The sequence below is a fragment of the Salmo trutta genome, chromosome 3 (genome assembly GCF_901001165.1).
Source record: "Salmo trutta chromosome 3, fSalTru1.1, whole genome shotgun sequence".
Classification (NCBI taxonomy): Eukaryota; Metazoa; Chordata; class Actinopteri; order Salmoniformes; family Salmonidae; genus Salmo; species Salmo trutta.
Window position 1 is genome coordinate 30,734,541 of NC_042959.1, and position 14,217 is coordinate 30,748,757.

Here is a 14,217-nt window from a genome sequence, read left to right on the forward strand (position 1 = left end):
TATTTATGGTAATAGTATTCCAAATGTGTCAAGTCATTACAGGCCATCTTGTTAAGTTAACGATTCAGCACCTTGTTAAACATGACAAATTGGCAGGTTTCAGTAGCAGGCTGTGGGTAAAGTACATTACCACGAATAAGATGATCTGTATAACTTAAATGATACTGAATGATTTAGCATACGGCAGTAAGGTAAGCATGTCAACAGTTAGCATGTGGTTGTCAGTTGGACCAACTTCAAGACTCTGGGAGAAAATTCAAAATCAACAATTTATTTCAGCTTTCCATAGGGATTGAGTTGTCATGACAAACATTTACAAGTACTCTGTAACAGGGCCAATACAAGTGAGCATATGTCAACCTTAACAAGTACACCCAGTTCTCTGACTGTGGTTCACCTAACGTTCCAGTGGCACTATAACACAGCAAAACTCTCAGCTACTAGTGAAGGACACAACACTAAGGCCTTACAGATTCAGCGATAGAAATTCAAAAGGTCATATCCGATCGAGCTGACATATGCAGCGTTTACCGTGAACGCAGTCTCCACTAAAGCGGGAACATTGCCTTGAAATGTCAATCACGCTGTAAAGCTGAACTTCAGCGATGCGGATTGAATAGTGCACTAAGGCTGGACAAAATTAATAACTAAGGAAACGTTTATTTCAATATGTCATGTTCTCTAGGCTGTATGTGTGTTTTTAACAAGGACAAAACACATTATAGGAAAATACAAAACTATAAAATGAACAAAGACAAAGCTGCAATAAAAAGATTGACAAAAAAAAAATTGGACATGGAAGTGCCAAGTTGGAGTCTTTGTTTCCAACAGTACATCATAAAGATAAGTAGCCATCTCACATTAAACTGGATGACACTTTTTAACCTTTTTCTCTTTAGTTGGCAAAACCACACAAATAACATGCATCACTAGTGTCATTGTAAAATTACTCAGAACCTCAGTTTGACCATCCTCTGAAATCAGGACATTTTGACGAGCTTAAGTGCAATTTTCTGTCCTAACTCTGGCATCACATACATTGTAAATGATATGGCTTACTAGGTAAACAGGCCCATATAAACTGGTAAGAGACATCGTTCATAAACAAAACTATGGTACAGCATTATCTTGACAAAACAAATCAAAGATCTAAATAACAACGTAAACAACAGCGTACCACTGTACAGTTTATCCTAACATATTTACAGGTTCGTTTAAATTCTCCTGTACAGAGGGGTCATTTCAAAGTAAAGAAAAAACATGATGCTGTTAAATAGTAAGTTAGGCAAATTCAAGCATCCCATCTACTTTTTGTTTCAAAGAAGAATTGATTTGAGGAAAGTAAACCCAATAACCAGAATTTGAACTTGGTGGGCTACAAAATGCTGGTCTCCTCCTGTCTTATATATAACATTGTTTATTGTTTTACATAAGGCGATGATGCTCTAGGTGTCCAATACTGATACGATACATGGCCTCGATTAATGATGGCTCTTTGGGCTAAATGCACTTTTCAACAGTATATTTTTGTTCAATCACTAGTTGTATTACACACAACAAAAGGGGGCATTTTTCTACTTCGAAAGGAACTGTGCAAAATCTGCCCTACAAAATCTGCTCTAAAGCAAAGTGACAGTGTTGCAATTTCTATTGTACAAGGTACTGGGAGATGGTAAGGGACATCTCTAGACACCGGTGCAGACCCTCATTCCAACATATATACAAGGCACTACGGATAGGAGTCAAGGGTCACACTGCAGGTCTCCCAACAGCCTCCTCAGCTCAGTCCGGTCGGAATATAGGATATTTGGGTAAGAATTCTATAAGAATTACCTGTGGAGGGAAAACGTTTATTCATTTTATTTTACACTTTTCTTCAGAATTGAATCTTTCCAGTAGGCCCTGCTCTATTGTACATTGCATAAATTACCATATATTTTGCATCTTATGATCTGAGATTTGTAATACTCCATATTACTCCATATGTTGGGAAGAATCATATTCTGTTTTAGGGGAACATGAATGGGTTATACTTACATATTCCATCATATTGCTGCTTTCACATTTTCTTTTGCTGAGTTTCCAGTGCAGGCCCAGCTAAAGAGAAGAGGTGAAAGTAAGGACAGACATAACAGCACACACGCACAGACACCCACATACTGTCTGGGTAGCAAATCTGTCTGAGATCTCCCCTAGTGTGAGGGGAGTTTAGGAAAGGCTTTAAAACTACAGTGTGGTCCATAAATATTGGCAACCTTGATAAAGATTAGCAAAATATACTTTATAAAATAAATACAAATATTTAGCAGGTAGCCTTGTGGTTAGAGCGTTGGACTAGTAACCGAAAGGTTGCAAGATCGAATCCCCGAGCTGACAAGGTAAAAAATCTGTCGTTCTGCCCCTGAACAAGGCAGTTAACCCACTGTTCCTAGGCCGTCATTGAAAATAAGAATTTGTTCTTAACTGACTTGCTTAGTTAAATAAAGGTTAAACTAAAGGTTATACTAATACGATTGCTCAATTAAATAGATTTGTTTAAGAAGTAATACAAAAATTCAAAAAAAATAGGGGTCAGAATATAGGCATCCGTTTTCAGTACTCCAGCACCCTCCCCTTGCGAGGGTAATGACCCTGAGCATTTTTCTAAAATGTTATGAGATTGGAGAACACAATGGGAGGGGTCTTAGACCATTCCTCCATACAGAACCTGTCCAGATCCTTGAAATCCTTCATCAGCACTTATGGACTGACCTCTTCAATTCAAACCACAGGTTTTCAATGGGGTTCAAGTTTGGAGACAGATGGTCATTGCAAAATGTTGATTTTGTGGTCAATTAACCATTTCTTTGTGGATTTTGATGCACCACCACCACATCGCACAGTAGGTGTGAGGTTGTTTTCTGCATATGCTTCCGTTTTTTCAACGCCCAACCCACCACTGGTGTGCGTGACCAAAGAGCTCTATTTTCATGTCATCTGACCATAGACCGCCTGGGGTTTGATAAACAGCATTGGCACTTGGATTAGAACCAATGCCATGGTCACACCAGTGGTGGATTTGGTGTTGAAAAACAGAAGCATATGTAGAAAATGACCCCATACCTACTGTAAAATATGGTGGTGGATCTTTGATGTTATGGGGCCGTATTGCTTCCACTGGTCCTGGGGCCCTTGTTAAGGTCAATGGCATCATGAACTTTACCAAGTACCAGGACATTTTAGCCAGAAACCTGGTTGCCTCTGCCAGGAGGCTGAAACTTGGCTACAAGTTGATCTTCCAGTAAGAAAATAACCCCAACACTAATCAGAATTCATAAAGAAATGGATAATTGACAACAAAATCAACATTTTGCAATGACCATCTGTCTCCAAACTTGAACCCCATTCAAAAAAACCTATGGTTTGAATTGAAGAGCAGTCCATAAGCACAGACTAAGGATTTCAAGGATCTGTAAAGATTCTGCATGGAGGAATGGTCTAAGACCCCTCCCAATGTGTTCTCCAATCTCATAAAACATTTTAGAAAAAGACTGTTGTTATCCTCACAAGGGGAGCGTGCTGGAGTATTGAAAACAATTGCTAAACAAAATCTCTTTCTCTGAGCAATTTTATTAGTATAAAATAATAGAATGGTCCCAGGTGGCTCAGTTGGTAGAGCATGGCGCTTGCAACGCCAGGGTTTTGAGTTCGATTCCCACGGGGGACCAGTACGAAAAAGTATGAAAATGTATAGCTTTGAGGGAAATTCATTTTAAGGGTTAAAGTTTACATGAGTTAACGACCATTATCCATCAGAAACCTGCTACTTTAACATCGCTTAATAATGGAATGTACAGTAGCGGGAAACAGCGCCACTGGCCGCCCCACCCCACTGTTATTGTTTTTGTTTCCAAGCTGAGGGAGCGTCGTCCAGCATGGTAAAAAACAAAATGTGTAGTACATATTGTGCTCTTCTATCGCGCATGCGATGATGTCAGAGGGGGGAAAAAACGAGTGTTTGTTGTTTACAGTAACTTTTTTGTTGTAATATCGCAAACGGACGTCGCTGTTTCACCATTAACGATTGCTTCACGATTGACGGAACGGTTATGGTCTTTCAGACAGGTGCTAATATGCAATTGGTTCTTACCTTGTGATATAACCGGTTGTTTTCCCATTCTAACAACTTCTGAATAGATCTTCTCGCCTGTTTGTAAAGGAGCACATACAACATTTCAATGTTTTCTAATAATTACCTTCGACTTCACACTCTTTTACAAATGACAATAACAGCATCCGCAGTATTATATGACAAAGAGACATTTATGGACTGAACTCCTCCTTTTACCAGCTTGTAATTTCCACTTTACAATAACACTGGGTGGAGGCAGCACCTTTCAGTGACGTACCCTTCAGCTGGACAGGCCTTCAATGGTGCAATGTACCATTTTTACACACAAGTTGTTATTGCCCGCTTAAGACCAATACGGCTGGATTTGTAAACTAGCCCATGAGTAATGAGTGGGCCTGCTGACTTATGTAGAGCGGCACTGTGCAGCAGACATCACACGAGGGCTGATTGAGACTTACTCTCTTGTTGAGGCATATAACGGGCCACAGACTGAAGCCCACCGTACAGCAACAGCACAGGCAGCCGCAAAGAAGCCACTTCACATTGACAGGCAAGTTCTTCTTCAAGCAAGCGTTCACTCTGCTGATGCTGGTTTTAAACTCCTCTGGAGCCACCTGGAGAAGAAGCGGGAGAAGGGAGGAAGAAGTGGATAGGAAATGTCAGGCAGAGGAACTGGCATTGTAATTGGTATAGTTTTTATCTTGTTATTGGTAATTCTCTCTTTCAGACAAATCAGCTCAAAATTGTTTTCAATCATTTGAGCTTAAAATAGTTGTTCATCTGAAGCAATAGTGCTTAGCGATTAACCAAAACGTCAGTTATTAAACAACTAATTGAGTGATATTGGTTACATTTTTGGAATTCTACTTGGTTCAGGTTTTTTCTGTGAGCTCGACGCGGAGTTTCTCCAGAGCTAAATCAGATCAAGCCCGAACTGTGCGATGAAGTAGGGAGTTGTAGTTTCCAACAGGCCAATATTCTTCATAGTTTCACGCAGAAAATGTGGTAATTAACGACAATGACCATAATCCATTGCGTGCCTGGTGTGTTTCTTTTACGCCTGCTACTGTACATTAGGTTAGTGAGGGGCAGACATGGAATGAAGAGATAGAAGAATGCGCAATTGAGAGGGATAGAGAGCAGTTGCTTCGCCAGGTCTCTCTACCTGAAAAGACATAAGTGATTGATAGTTGGCATTAAGCAGTCATGAATGTATGCCTTATTTACACTGAAGAAAAATATAAAAACGCAGCATACAACAATTTCAAAGATTTTACTGAGTTACAGTTCATATAAGGAAATAAGTCAATTGTAATAAATTCATTAGGCCCTAATCTATGGATTTCACATGACTGGGGATACAGATATGCATCAGTTGGTCAGAGATAATACATTTAAGAAAGTAGGGGAATGGATCAGAAAACCAGCCAGTATCTGTTGTGACCACAATTTGCCTCATGCAGCACGACATCTCCTTCACATAGAGGTGATCAGGCTGTTGATTGTGGCCTGTGGAATGTTGTCCCACTCCTCTTCAATGGCTGCGCAAAGTTACTGGATATTGGCAGGAATTGGAACACGCTGTCGTACACGTCGATCCAGAACATCCTAAACATGCTCAAAGGGTGACATGTCTGGTGAGTACGCAGGCCATGAAAGAACTGGGACATATTCATCTTCCAGGAATTGTGTACAAATCAATGTGACATGGAGCCGCGTGTTATCATGCTGAAACATGAGGATGGCGGCGGATGAATGGCACGACAACGGTCCTCGGGATCTGTCACAGTATCTCAGTGCCTTCCAATTACCATCGATAAAATGCAATTGTGTTCATTGTCCGTAGCTTATGCCTGCACGTACCATAACCCCACCACCACGGGGCATTCTGTTCACAACGTTGACATCAGCAAACCGCTCACCCTCATGACACTATACACTCTGTCTGCCATCTGTCCGTTACAGTTGAAACCGGGATTCATCGGTGAAGAGCACATTTCTCCAGAGTGCCAGTGGCCATCGAAGGTTAGCATTTGCCCACTGTCACAACCCTGGTGAGGACGACGAGCACGCAGCTGAGCTTCATTGAGACTGTTTCTGACAGTTTGTGCAGAAATTCTTTGGTTATGCAAACCCAAAGTTTCATCAGCTGTCTGGGTGGCTGGTTTCAGACGATCCCGCAGGTGAAGAAGCCGGATGTGGAGGTCCTGGGCTGGCGTGGTTACATGTGGTCGCGGTTGTGAGGCCGGTTGGACATACTGCCAAATTCTCTAAAATCACTTTGATGACAGCTTAGAGAAATTAACATTCAATTCTCTGGCAACATCTCTGGTAGACATTCCTGCAGTCAGCATGCCAATTGCATGCTTCCTCAAAACGTGAGACATCTGTGGCATTGTATTGTGTGACAAAACTGCACATTTTAGAGCTGGCCTTTTATTGTCCCCAGCACAAGGTGCACCTTCAATGCTGTTTAATCAGCTTCTTGATATGCCACACCTGTCAGGTGGATGGATTATCTTGGCAAAGGAGAAATGCTCACTAACAGGGATGTAAACAAATTTGTGCACAAGTATTTTTGAAAAATAAGCTTTTTTGTGAGTATGGAACATTTCTGGGATCTTTTATTTCAGCTCATGGTACCAACACTTTACATGTTGCATTTATATTTTTGTTCAGTATACTTTGAAGAAGTACAAAATGAGATGTTTGAATTTGATTTTGTCACCAGCATAGGCAGCAGCTCTTTAGAGATGAGTTGACTTGGAATGTAATAAAATAAAACAAATGTAATATATACAACTGAAATATTTTATTAAAGTAAACTGAATAAATGATGGTTAATAAGTGATAAGCAGTAATGGCCAGTCACTACCATCATGGGTCTTCATAATTGTTTTATTCTGCGATGTTGCAGCATTCAACCCACATAATGCATTTAATGTTTAAAGCCGAAATCTAAAACCGTGATCATTTTAAAAAAAATAACCAAAACGATCTCAAAAAGGCCCTAATCGCTCAGCAATATGAACCAAAAACAAACACCTGAAAGGGAAAGTAGGAGAAAGGCAACCATTTTCGTGAAAAACTCCTTTAAAAATGTTTTGGAAATAATAAAACCTGTACTGTAGTCTGCAGGATCAAAGAACCTTAGAAAACAAATGGGTGGCCTAGATATTTGGAGATGCTATCCAGAGATCAGGTCTCTTACTGGTACGCCTGTAACTTGCTAACCAATCTCTTGTCTATTCACGGCAGAGAGGGACTAAAGGGAGAGATAAGCTCAGTGCCTGTGGCAGCGGCCATCCAAACAACATGAATGGATGCTAATTCCTCTCTGGGTCTGTACGCCATAAAACTGGGGTCGTAATCTTTTATGACAGGATGCAAAGGTCTCTTTGCAAACAGAATAGGAATAAGGGCCTGCTGATCTGCACCCTTCAATCATCATAATTGTGACCTCTTCCATCATGTCACCATTGGCCACAATACTGGAGAGACTTTTTATTGCCCTGCACTTCCCTCTGTCTGCTCTTATCCCTTTAGCCTTTTCGTGTTTGAGTGTCTGACCCAGGAAGCTGCCCTTTCTTGTGCACGGCACAGTCTTTATTTCCTTATTTTATCACCTGGAGCTGTGTCCCCGACCAAGTGGGCTCCAAAGACGGCTTACTCATTGACAGAGCTTCACTTCAGCTTTGGATGCACCGTGGTGTGTTCCTCCATCATATCAAAAGCACTTAAGAAACTTGACAGAGGTAATTCAGGGATGGTCTGATTTGTCAAAGGGCAAATAGAACAATGGAGCCACCATAATAGCTTCAATTGCTTAATTCGCATCCCAGTCCAAATCATTTGGCAAGCACAAAACATTGCTTTGGGGAAATGCATGAGACGATACTAATGAATTGGGTTACTGTACCTTTCCCGTGAGTACTGAGGGAAACTCTGTGTCAAATTTGTTGCTCAAGCCAAACCTGTCAAAAAGAAACATACAAATGGTAAAGATTAAACAAACTTTCCATTGGACATTTATAAAGTACTGTACTGTGAATGTGGGCTGTCACAAGGGGAACCTGGCATGGTTTTTATGGAGATGAAATAACAAACACGGTAAATGTACCTAACACTTTACAATGTACAGACAGCAAAACAAACCAAAAATGCATCTCCTGAATCAGCAGTTATTTGTTTCATTATGTAAATAGCTTCCCCTGTTGATACAATTCAAAAGGATGACAAGGATTCACCATATGCATAAAGCAGTTGTGGACACTAGAGGAAGTATACTTGACTATTTTGGTAAAAAGTTAAGGAATGGGCCTGGGGAAATGCAAATGCATAGACAGAGCTATGGATGCAAGGACTGACCATCCATGATATCAAAATTACAGTTTTAACCATGTTTTGCGGTTATACAGTGTTTATCTACATTGTTTACAAACATTGGAGTAAAACCATGCTTATTTTGCGTTCTGATGGCATAGGACAGTTGAACTAAACTCATGAGGCATTTATAAGTTATATATTTAAAAAACCAATGGGTATAGCTAACTTTATATCATAAATGTATAGCCAAGTCCAAAATGGATTCTAGTTCTGCAGGGAGTAGCTTAACACAGAATGTTAAATCTATGGATGGCAGCTAGCAAGCTTTCTGGAAATAGTCTTTGTTCATCACCACCATTTGAATAAGCCAGCCCTATCAAAATATTCACTAGTTACAATAGATGTCATGTTCGCTTGTCATTTTTGTTACAGCAGATGCTTTGTCAGGCTCGTTTGCAGGCAACCAGTGTAGCTAGCTAACGTTAGCTACCTAGTTCGCACAACTAGTTACGCGAACTACGTTAGCTAGTCAACTATAAAGCAAGAATAGCAGGTAATAGATCACCCTAGCTTCATCAATGAAGACAAATGCAACAGTTTTGTCCTAATATAAGACCAGACAGCTGACTGTTATTGCCACGGCCTAGTGGTAAATTGTATTTCATAGCATTATTGTTGGCAAGCTAGCTAGCAAGCTGATGAGCCAGAACAACGTAACGAATCATGATGACTGCGCTTTGGATTGCTTACACGGTGATGTGCCCGGCCCCTCGCATAATCACAGGTTCTGGGCAATATTTAACAAGATGTTCTTCACTCACTACACGTTCATCTTCCTCGTCTAACTCATAGATGGTATCAAAATCCGCCATGTTGGGTAGTAAGACGCTCATGACGTCTTCGTCACTGCCAGCATGACATCAACAACCTGTAATGCCGCGTTCAAAACAACTGGGAACATGGAAATCTCCGACTTCAGTGCGTTCAAAACAACTGGGAACTTCGGGGGAAAAAGCTACCTCCGACTGGGAAAATCGTTTTGAACAGTCATCCAACTCGGAATTCCAACTTGGGAACTCGGACCTCTATCCGACCTGAAGATCACTGACGTCATGATTTGAACGAGCTCAGCATCCGCAGAATGCCGCAGTGTGTCTGGAAAAGTGATGGATATAATTTCATATCACCTAAGCTTCTAATTTTTTAAGAATACTATAAAGTAGGCTTCACTGCACTCTATACTCCTCTGTAAACTGGTCATCTCTGTATACCAGTCACAAGACCCACTGGTTGTTGCTTATTTATAAAACCCTATTAGGCCTTGCTCCCCCCTATCTGAGAAATCCACTGCAGAACTTCATCCTCCACATACAACACCCGTTCTGCCAGTCACATTCTGTTATAGGTCCCCTAAGCACACATACCCCTGGTTCGCTCGTCTTTTCAGTTCGCTGCAGCTAGCGACTGGAACGAGATGCAACAGTCAAGACAGTTTTATCTCAATCTCTTCATTCAAAGACTCAATCATGGACACTCTTACTGACAGTTGTGGCTGCTTTGCGTGATGTATTGTTGTCTCTACCTTCTTGCCCTTTGTGCTGTTGTCTGTGCCCAATAATGTTTGTACCATGTCTTGTGCATTGCCATGTTGTGTTGCTACCATGCTGTGTTGCTGCCTTGTTATGTTGTTGTCTTAGGTCTCTCTTTATGTAGTGTTGTCTCTCTTGTCGTGATGCGTGTTTTGTCCTATATTATAAAATATCTATATATCTATATATATCTATCTATATATATAATATATATATATATAATATATATGTAACCCAGCCCCTGTCTCCGCAGGAGGCATTTGGCCTTTTGGTAGGCCATTATTGACTTAGCTAGTTAAATAAAGGTTAAATAAAAATAAAACTAATAATACAGATATCAATAGCAGACTACACATCAGGGGTGTCATGCACCCAAACATCTGAGGGGGCACAAAGTATGGAAGCCCCCAGTCTGGAAGATGGAGAATTTAGAATTTTCCAAAACCATGAAACATATTTTTCCTGCAATCTAGAGCCCTAACCATTATGCTGAATTCTATGTTCAAAATATGTTTATTTTCTGCATATCTAAGCATACTTCTTGAGCTGTCTGTATCCTCCTGAGAGGTGGTTATTTTATTAAAGGTTTTCTGGGTAACAATTACGTACCTTACTGGGATTGTTTTCAATTGAAATTGTAAAAAATAAACATATATAGCTTCTTAGCAAAGAGCAATTTTTCAAGCAAGAGTTTTGCTAGGACTGTCTGGGAGTGGTCTGTGTGGGGAGGGGAAAACTAAAAACTAGCTGTTATTGGCAGAGAGGGTTGGAACTCTCTTTCTTATTGGTCTGGTTAACTAATTTACACCTGGTGATGTCACCAGGCAGGCCAAAACTCCATCCCACCAAAACAGGTTGAAATGTCAGGCAATCTTTTCAAATAGCTCTTACACTAAAAGGGTATTATAATAATTTTCACAATTTTACAGTATTATTCCAAGCTCACAGTGTGGAAATATACACTGAACAAAAATATAAACACAATATGTAAAGTGTTGGTCCCATGTTTCATGAGCTGAAGTAAAACATCTCAGAAATCTTCCATATGGACAAAAAGTATATTTCTCTCAGATTTTGTGCATGAATTTCTTTACATTCCTGTTAGTGAGCATTTCTCCTTTGCCAAGATAATCCGTCCACCTGACAGGCGTGGAATATCAAGAATTTGATTAAACAGCATGATCCTTACACGTGCACCTTGTGCTGGGGACAATAAAAGGCCACTAAAATGTGCAGTTTTGTCACACAAAACAATGCCACAGATGTCTCAAGTTTTGAGGGAGCTTGCAATTAGCATGCTGACTTCAGGAATGTCCACCAGAGCTGTTGCCAGATAATTGAATGGTAATTTCTCTACCATAAGTGTCAATTTTGAGAATTTGGCAGTACATCCAACTGCAGACCATGTGGGTGGCTTCGGGTGGGAGAGCTGTTTGCTGATGTCAATGATGTAAGCAGAGTGCCCCATGGTGGCGGTGGGGTTATGGTATGGGCAGGCACAAGCTACGGACAATGAACACAATTACATTTTATTGATGGCAATTGGAATGCACAGAGATACCGTGATGCGATCCTGGAGCCCATTGTCGTGCCATTCATGTTTCAGCATGATAACGTACAGCTCCATGTCGCAAGGATCTGTACACAATTCCTTGAAGCTGAAAATGTCAGAGTTCTTCCATGGCCTGCATACTCACCAAACATGTCACCCATTGAGCATGTTTGGGATGCGCTGGATTGACGTGTACGGCAGTGTGTTCAAGTTCCCGCCAAAAGCATGATCAAGTCTATGCGAAGGAGATGTGTCGCGCTGACTGAGGAAAATGGTGGTCACACCAGATACTGACTGGTTTTCTGATCCACGCCCCTACCTTTTTTAAGGTGTCTGTGAACCACAGATTTATATCTGTATTCCAAGTCATGTGAAATCCATAGATTGGATTTGTTTCAATTGACTGATTTCCTTATATGAACTGTAACTCAGAAAAATCTTTGAAATTGTTGCATGTTGCATTTATATTTTTGTTCAGTATATATAAAACACAGGGAAATCATGTTTTTCAAGACACTAAATATGCTTCACTGCATCTCTTCTAAAATCTACGTAAAAGATTGAAAGGAATGTAAGTCTTATTCAGTCAATTTAGTATTACTTGCTTTATAAAGTCTACCAACCTTGCCAGCAGGCATGCCAGCTAAGATAGTTAGACAAGCTAGCTACCTGATTAATGGCCTGAAATGGCTTTTTGCAGGCCCAGCTCAGGATGTCATGCCTGAGAGGGCATTTTAAATCCATGGAGGGGGAGGCACAACTAGTATTGCTTTAGAGCCCTAATAAAACAAGTTAGATTGGTCCTTTTACTACTGTTCAAATGTGCAAAAATGTATTTGAAATTTACCCGTACACATCAACAACTGTCGTTTTATAGAATAACACAAGTTATGCGCCCCACTACGACATACATGTGTATCTGAAGTACAGCCGTCGCTTCAGTAGGCCTACATATAATTTGTGCCTACCAACCAGTGTTGCCAACTTAGCGACTTTGTCGCTATATTTAGCGAGTATTCAGACCCCTCTAGCGACACATTTTCAAAAAAGCGACTAGTGACAAATCTAGCGACTTTTTCTGGTGTTATTGGAGACTTTTGGAGAGGTCACAGGTTGCCCAGTCCTCGTGCAGAAGTCCCTCCCAGCTGCAGTCAGAGCAGGAGATGTTCACCCCTCTGCGTCCAGACTGCAAATGAATCGCGCATGCGGGAAGCTGCCGCTGGGATGTAAATGTAACATGTTCTTTGTCTAAAATAAATCACTGCACAAAAATAAATCACTGCATTTCACCCACACAGCCTCAGTCACTTACTCACCTTGTCCACTGTGTCTGTGCCTCCCTGTGACATAAGCTAAACATCTAGCTGGCTAGCTCATCATGTCTCAGTCTAAACTGTACACTCAAATACGGAAAGGAGTGGGAATTAAACCCTGAATTCAAAGGCTGGTTGAAGCCGTTTATTGGAGATGATACACGGGCATACTGCCTGTATTGTAAGGCTGATTTCTACGCCAAACTTAGTGATGTAAAAAAACACATGACAACTCAAAAACATACTCAAAAGGCAAAGCCTTATAACAGTTTGTTTCAGTTTGTCTCAGTTTCGTTTTTGCATCTTTTACTTTCAGTTTGGTACACCAGCTTCAAACAGCTGAAAATACAATATTTTTAGTTATGGAAAATATATTTCACAGCGGTTTAAACGGTACAATGATTATCAACACCAGGGGTAGGCAACCCTGTTCCTGGAGTGCCGCAGGTACTGCAGGATTTTGTTCCAACTAGGCACCACACTAGACCAACTGAACTAATTGGTCAGTTCAGTGATTGCCTAAATTCAACACACCTGGTCTTCCAGGTCTGTTAAATAAAAAACATGAAGCGCCTGCGGCACTCCAGGACCAGGGTTGCCTAACCCTGCTCGACTATATACGTGATTGTTTTGTCACATAAATTGAAATTAGGCTAACTATTCGAATTTTAGCAACCAGGAAATGGCAGAGTGATTTCTGTGACACTATGCTGTCTTCGCAATGAACGTAACCAAGCTGCCTCCAGGTGTGCAATATGTTCTGTGTGGGAGAATTTCACACACACACACTCTATAGCAAGAGAGCAGGGAGGGGGCGAAAAAGTAGGCTATGTGTCATTTTCATAGTATTGACATCACTTTTACAGTAGCCTATCACACAACAACTGTGTAATGCAAATGAATGACAACAGAGTGAACACTTGCCTACTTATTTTAGTAGGCTACACACTATATTGGTCCTACTACTGCGACATACAAAATGTAACAAAATGGAGGCCTATCTGAAATGCATCCATATACACAACAACTGTCATTTTGCCACAAGAAAGCACGCCATGTTGAACAGAAGCCTCACAAAGACTGGTAGCCCAAGATGCACTAATTAAAACAGCACACACTGTAACCATCGATTCAGGACCATGGACAGAAAGCAACCCCAGTCAGCAAGGTGAAAGGATCATGTATGATGTGCTGCCAATTTCAGAGCCACCGGAGTGGACAGCCAGGACAACAGGAGCACTATGCCAGGGCTCATCTTAGAGCACAACCAATTAGGCTACATTGGACATTGTCCCTATAGCAATCAAATAATACAAAGCTGTAAAT

At 40.8% G+C, this 14,217-nt stretch overlaps 1 protein-coding gene across 1 annotated transcript; it reads right to left on the minus strand.

The window, feature by feature from the left end:
- Positions 1–250: 250 nt before the first annotated feature.
- Positions 251–9,369, minus strand: chic1 (cysteine-rich hydrophobic domain 1). Its single transcript, XM_029730208.1, has 6 exons — positions 9,188–9,369; positions 8,031–8,085; positions 4,570–4,725; positions 4,130–4,186; positions 2,038–2,097; positions 251–1,833 (listed from the first exon to the last, which is right to left on the minus strand). The coding sequence occupies exons 1-6, from the start codon at positions 9,328–9,330 to the stop codon at positions 1,783–1,785; spliced, it is 522 nt and encodes a 173-aa protein (XP_029586068.1). The 5' UTR covers positions 9,331–9,369; the 3' UTR covers positions 251–1,782.
- Between the last annotated feature and the right edge of the window lie 4,848 nt (positions 9,370–14,217).